The sequence below is a fragment of the Frankliniella occidentalis genome, unplaced genomic scaffold (assembly GCF_000697945.3).
Source record: "Frankliniella occidentalis isolate FOCC.00 unplaced genomic scaffold, Focc_3.1 Scaffold47, whole genome shotgun sequence".
NCBI classification, from domain to species: domain Eukaryota; kingdom Metazoa; phylum Arthropoda; class Insecta; order Thysanoptera; family Thripidae; genus Frankliniella; species Frankliniella occidentalis.
This window is the reverse complement of record NW_026267177.1, coordinates 1,670,470-1,677,331: the sequence shown is the minus strand read 5'-3', so window position 1 is coordinate 1,677,331 and position 6,862 is coordinate 1,670,470. Positions and strand designations below refer to the sequence as shown.

General features: G+C 61.2%; 1 protein-coding gene across 2 annotated transcripts in view; it reads left to right on the top strand.

Moving 5' to 3' along the window:
• LOC113207890 (connectin) overlaps window positions 1-6,862 on the top strand; it is a 277,611-nt gene that overhangs the window by 146,738 nt on the left and 124,011 nt on the right. For both annotated transcript variants that reach the window (XM_052267153.1, XM_026424633.2), the window contains exon 2: window positions 6,230-6,596. In XM_052267153.1, coding sequence (XP_052123113.1) covers window positions 6,240-6,596 — 357 coding nt within the window. In that variant the 5' untranslated portion in view covers window positions 6,230-6,239. The remainder of the gene's footprint in view (window positions 1-6,229; window positions 6,597-6,862) is intronic.

The following is a 6,862-nucleotide window of genomic DNA, read 5'->3' as shown; positions in this document are numbered from 1 at the left end:
CAACTTGGGCTGGAAGTGGATGTGCTTGGGGTGAAAGGTGTGGTGGTGAAGGAGGAGGAGGAGTCCGGGTGGACAGTCCACCCGAGGCGAGCGAGGAGGGGCCTAAGTTCCCCGCTATGGAATCAGTGTCACTGGCACGGGGCCAGGCGGGACTTGACACTGCTGGCGCGCTTGGCAGTGGGGTCCGGCTCACAGGAACAACAACTTCCAATAACCAGGGGATATTGTGCCACGGTCTCTCTGGGGCGGATCTGACTGGGCCGAGCCATGGCCCGCTAGCAGCAGGGAGGGGAGGGACGGGGGCTTGACGCGCGGCGGCGTCGCGCGACTCTGGCGTTTCGCTTTATCTCCTATACACCTTCACCCTCGGTCCCCCTTCGTCCTCGGCTCCCCTTCGAATTCAATTTTGCCTGAAATGACGGATTTTCTTTCCGCTGTCAAAGCTCGACACTTCTCGCGGCCGCGCGCGGGTCGGGGCCGGGCGGGCCGGGCGGCCACCGCTACATGACGGCCGCCTCTCTGGTCGCCCTCTCTCACTCCTCCCTCCTTCGCTCCCTCACACCCACCCCGCCTCGCCAAAGGCCCCCAAGGATGACTGTGGAGGTCCTCCGCCGCGCGCCCCTCCTGCGCTCCACTCCACATCAATTTTTCTCCCTTCGGGCGTGATGATTTCATGTGTAGTGCGTCGTGTCCCTTTAGTGACGGTACATCGACTAAATTGCCTGCGGCCCCGGGCCCTTGTCATCCGGGGACAGGCGGACGCCGCCGCCGCCGCGGAGGGTCTTCGGTGCAACGGCGCACCCTCTCGTCTCCCGCGCACCCCTCGCTATCCGTCCCGACGGCGGCGATGGCCCGATGCTGATACGTCACCCGGCCGCTGCACGGCTGCTGCATGGCTGCGCTCAGGTGTCGTCGCGCCATTATTGTAATTATTTTTCAGCCTCGCGTTCTCTTCGCTCCGCGCACAGGACTCGTCAGTATCAGAGAGCGAGAGAGAGAGAGGGGCGCGCGAGACGCTTGCTCGCTCTAACTCGCTCGCTCTCACACTCGCGAGCCTAATCAGTGTCCACGATCGGGGTTCGCTCAGCGCATTCACCCGGCGGCGGCCATAGTCCGGTCGTGCCGTCGTCTCGTGTGTCGCGTCCTCTTGGAGGAGCGGACGCGAGGCGACGCGAGGCGACGCGAGGCGACGCGAGGCGAGCAGACGGGAGGAAGCGAGTCTGCGTCGAGAGAAAAGTGCCGAGGCGAGCACACGAGCAGGAGACTTCTTCAACTTCAACGAGGGTTTTAAAGCGCTGGCTGATTGTCGTGGTGAGCCTGCGGAACCTGAGAGCGGCTGCTGCCGAGCCGGACGCCTCGTGTGTGTGTGTGTTTACCGCCGTTCTGACTGGTGCATGTCCGAGCCCTGCTGCTGCTGTTGCTGCTGCTGCAGCCCATCTCCAGCATCTCCCGCGCGGTGACACGGCCCGGGTACCGGGTGCGGGCCGGGCGGGCGTGCGAGGAGCCCATTAGGAGGTGTGCGGAGGTGTCCGGAGGTGTCGGCGGGAGCTGCTGCGGAGCACCGGGGAGCATGGCGCGGCGTGGCGTGGCGTGGAGGCGGGTCTGTGAGACTGCCGCTGGCGGCCCATCTGATGCGGCCGCACGCCGGCGTCCTCCTGCACCTTGAATGCTTCTGCGTGTTCGTGTGTGTGCGTGCCCGTGCGTGTGTGCGCGCTGAGCGGCCGAGTCTGCCGCGGGGCCAAGGCGCCCCAGTTCTATACTCGCATCGTTGATGAGGACGCAGAGATTGGGCGAGGAGGGGAAATAAAAAGCACTCTTCTAGGACCGAATTGGTTGCGTCCCGTTTTTATCATCGCGCTCATTTACACCGGGCGCGACTTGCCAGGGTACAGCCGCCGCCGCCGCGCCGCCGTTGGTCACCGTACCCGGCCGGCTGGCTGCGGGGGGCCTGCGGGGCCGCGCCATACCATAGGGGCCTAACCAGCAGCGCGCCGGCGTGTTCTCCAGTAAATCATCTCGTATCTCGCAGCGGCGGGGCGGAGATGCAGGTGGAACCCGAGCACTGCGGAGATGTGCCCCCCCCCCCCATCCTGCCCGCCGTGCGTGCTTGCCTCTATGTGTGTGTGTGTGTGAGAGAGAGAGAGAGAGAAAGAGAGAGAGAGAGAGAGAGAGAGAGAACGAGCGCGCAAGCAAGCGTGTGGATCATCGCAGCAGATTAGGGCGTGAACAACAAGACCCGGGGGCAGCAGAAGAGGTGTGGACGAAAGCGATATACACGGCGAGAAATTACGCGCACTTGGTGCGTCACAAAGCACTGGTGGTGAGGTAGAAGGACGTAAGTCCAAAAGAAGCAACTTTTTTGTTTGAAGGTATATAATCGTTGAAATAAAAACTATATATTATGAAACTCGACCGCAAAAAAAATCGACTACTTTTTTTTTGACTTACGCCCGTCTGCCAGATCACCACTGAAAGGGCGGCCCTGTTTGCCCCGTCGGAAAACGGAGGCGGAAAATAGAGTTTTCGTATTTAATATTATGGGACTGATGTAATTGGATTACCGCCGTGCCATTGGTTTTGTAAAGCGAACGAGTGAACCATCTCGATGAGGATGAAGGAGATAATCAATAATCAGAGGGATGGAATGAGAGGACACTGTGCCAAAATTAGTGGGCAGGGGTTCTGTAAAAGAGACTCGTCGTCGTCAACGATGTCGGTCTGATGTACAACGCGCAGAAACCCTTTTTCATGGGTTGTTCGTGTCCTACTGGAAGCCTTACGGGGTCCTCCCTCCTAGGAGTCTCCAGGTTCCCCACACAGGACTACGCGAGGACTTGTAGCGCTTAGTCGTAATCGGCGTGTCTTGGGGGTGTATGGGCCGGGCTGGCGGAGCGCCAGGCGACAGCTTGGTGGCGCCTCCGCCCCGGCGCCCGCGCCGCGCTCTCGCTCGCCCCGCGGGGCCTGGAACGGGAGGCCCAGGCGCGCGGAGCTGCAGCTGCAGCGCCCAGCTGCGCCCAGCTGCGCCCGGGGTCAGGGTTGGGCCCGTCGCTCTGCACCTCCTGATTGGTCGTGCGTTGGTGATTCCGCCTCTGGCGGACGGCCAGTGGTGCCGCCTGGCCCGGGACAGTTCAAAGAAAGGTGTGTGTGTGTGTGTGTGTGTGTGTGTGTGTGTGTTGGCGTGTGTGTGTGTGTGTGGGTGCGCGTGCTCAATCAATACGAGTGCTACGTCCGCAGCGTGTCGCTCCTTACAGACGCCCCCACCCCCAGACTGTGTGTACTGCAGCCCCCTCCCCCCTCTCCTTTCTCCTTCCTCTTTTCCTTGCGCGTTCGTTCGCTTCTCGGAGTTCCCGAATTGAAACTCGTGCGCGGCGGTACAGAGAGGCTCGCGCGCCTCGTCAAGATATAGAGTCCATTAGGGGCCTTTGGTCTGATGACAAACGACGTTTTAATGGCAGCCGCCGTTGTCGAGTTCAGCCGCCGGATGAATTTCTCATACCCCAAGTCGCGGCGCGGCGTGCGCGCGCTCTCTCACCGCACGGCTCCGCGGGGGGCCAGAATGGTGCGATCGCATGCCGAGGACGCGTCGTCGGGGACGGGAGCTATCGGGGCCGATACATCTCCGGGGCTTGGGCCTGGTGCGCCTCCCGGGCCCCGCACCCAGCTCTGGCCTGCCTCCTGTCATGGGCCCGTGACGTTTGCGTATCCGCCAGCCAGCGCCGCGCGTCGCTGCGTCTATATGGGCGCGCAAGCGCTGCTGCAAGGCCAGCGGCCTCTGCTAGTGCCCCTGCGCGACCGTTGTTGAAAAAAGCACACGACATAATATGAAAAATAGAACGGTATGTGTGCTCGTAATAAAAAGGATTAAAGAATGTCGCAGTGGCGCACAACATTGTGCCGGCGCGCTTGGCGGCTCATGGCGAGGCTCATGGCGGCTCTTGCCCTGGTATCGCGACACGTCTTGCGCCGCCCGGACAGTAACTGTAGGGCGCACAGCGGCCTGCTCCGCTGGCCACAGGAATCCCGCTGCCCCCGCCTCCCTCTGACACTGGAGGACAAAACCCTACCCGGGCGCAAGAGTTTATTCAGCATAGCATAGCAAAGTAAAGATGTTGGGCATGGAAGGGGCTTTTCGATTGCACTGGTAGCTCGGGCTTTTTTATTTGGTTCCCTCAGGAACGGTGCGATTAGTCCTGGTTGTTATTCGGCCGAAGGCAAATTTACGCGTGCTTCGTTTCTTTGTCGCTGCCGGGCCTGGCGGGCCTGGCGGGCATGCGGCAGGCCTTGGTCGGGAGGTGCGCGGGCCCGGCATGCGTGCGGAGGCTCGGCAAGCCAGAGGGCGAGCAGCGCGGAGCGCTAGGCCCCACCAGCGGGACAATGGACCAGGGGCGGGTCCAGGAAAAGGAGGGGGAGGGGGTCTCGGACCGGACCGGCCATCACCAGCTGCCCAAAACGTTGACGCACTTCCGTCTATCTATTCTTAGCTGCACCACCCTTCCTTCAGCCGTTGCCGGGAAGAGCCGCCCCCGTCTCCCCCAGACTTACTTACGTTAGCCGCGTCGTCGTCGTCGGGATCCGCACCCTGAAATGTGTTTGGTTTGAGGTTTCGTTCCGTCCGTGTGCGGCCCGCCCTTCGCGCTGTCGTCATGGCAACACCAACGACCAGCGAGTCCTGCGCTCGACTCGTCGCACTGGCGCGATACCGCAACACAAGCACACGGGCACACTTGCAAACACGCCCGGCGAGTCCACGTAAACACACACGTTCCCCACCTCTCTCTCCCTCTCCCTGACTCTCTGACACATACTAACACACGCGCATTTGGTGTTGCTGATTCGAAAACGCGAAACATCACGGACGCCATCCAGTATGAGGAGGAGAGGAGATGAAAAGTGCCCATGTATGTCGTTTGACTCGCCAGCTCCGCGTCTGTCTGCAGGTCACAGCACACAGCAGACGCACGCACTCAAACATACTTGGAAGCGAAACGTGACCGTGTCTAACGCGTTTGTTTAGATCTGAGACTGAGCTCTCCTTTTAGCTCTAGTGTGCCAGTACGTGAGAGAACGTGCTGTTTGTGCTGGACCTGGCTGGATCCTTCATCCCTTAACTTCAAGCAGATGTGAATACTATTTCGGAATATTTGACTTTAGAGTTGTTAATAACATTTTAGTAAAGCTGAAAAGAATAATGCTTCAGAGACAGTGGTTGCTAGGTCAGGGGCCTATATAAGTTAAACTGAACCATACTACATTAATATTTCGGCGAGTATTTCGGTAGGAATCAAAGATTTCGAGTGCATTTAAATTTATCACGTGAGATGTGGTGTCTTATGTTGCCCGATCCAGGTTGTTCAAGTCTCATCAACCATAGGCTTCCGCTTTAATATTCTCCGCATTCCTTCTTCATTTCATCTGGACCACCGGAATGCTGTATCACTGTGACCTCCAGACCCCCTCCTCGCACGCTTACAAAAGATGGCATGTTTGTTCACTTTTCTTTTTGGTCTCTGTCCAATCTGACTCTCCTTGTACCACGTCGCGCACCGACTCGCGAATAAACGGCTTTTCTGCTCGCGATCGCCTGCCATGCCATGTGTGTGCCGCCGCGCTCTCGCTTGCCGCTGCTGGAGACGCTGGGGAGCAGCAGCATGCTCGTTTGGTCGGGGCTTGGCCACTGTCACTGCCGAGCGTGCGAAGTTGTCTCCGCCACGCCGCGCCACGACCACAAACTGACAAGACGAGGTGCGAGTGTCGTCGGTCCCGACAAGACTCTGCTCCCCGCTCCCTCTGGTGCCCCGGCGCGACGTGTTCCCCGCAGCACGATGTGCGCGCCCGTGCAGAGCGCGGCGCGGGGCGGCGCGGGGCGGCGCGGGGCGGAGCAGCCCGGCAGGGCACCACGATACACATCACGCATTCCTCCGGCCGTGTCGTACCCAGCAGGGCACTTGCACACACAGCTACCTCACACACAGGTGGCTGCCGCGGCATGTTACCCTGCTGCTCCCCTCTCTCTCTGTCTCTCTGCGCCTCACTATAGCGGCCCTCTCGCTCGCTCGCGTTGATGTCGAGCCAGCTGACGGTGCCGATCATCTGGGCGGAATGACACAGCCCAGCACTCAGGTGCTCCTCGGCCCGGACTGTCGTGTCCCCCCCTAGCCTAGAGGGGCCTGGCCTGGCCTCCAGCAACTGGTGGCTGACGGCGTGCTGACGGAGTGCTTTTGTGTTGCAGGACGGCCGCCATGGCGCGGCCAGGCTGTGCGCTGCTGCTGTGCGCGACGCTGCTGCTCATCGGGGACGCGGGCGCGGCGGGCGCCAAGCGCAGCAAGGACAAGGACCCCCTCGCCAAGGACCCCAAGGACGCTTCGTCGTCGCAGCGGAGGAAGTCGTTGAGCGGCACGTCGGCCGCCCCCACCGCGGCCGCCGCCCCCGGCCGCGGCGCGGTCATGAACCTGTGCGACTCCTTCCACATCAGGACCCTCAACGTGTACTGCTCGTGCTCGAGCCAGCAGCTGCTCAACGCCACCGAGGCCTCCTGCTGGGTCTTTGGCAAGAGCGAGAACGAGTCGGCGCCCATCTGGGACTCCTTCTCGTCGCAGGTGAGTCAGCGAGGAGGAGCGCAGCGCGGGGCCCGGGGGGGCTCCGCGATCAGCTCGTTAGACCATGAGGAGGTGGAGGTTCCCCCGCGCCGCTGGGATGCCGAAGACGGTCCGAGCTAGCAAAGCGTAACCCGATAAAGTCGCGTGTTAATTGCTCTAATTGATTCCCTGGAATGGCTCCAACCAAGAAGGGGTCGGAGCGGGGCCTGAGGCTCGCACTGGTCTGAGGCCACGGCCTTAAAGAGGCCCCTCCCTCCCTCCCACCC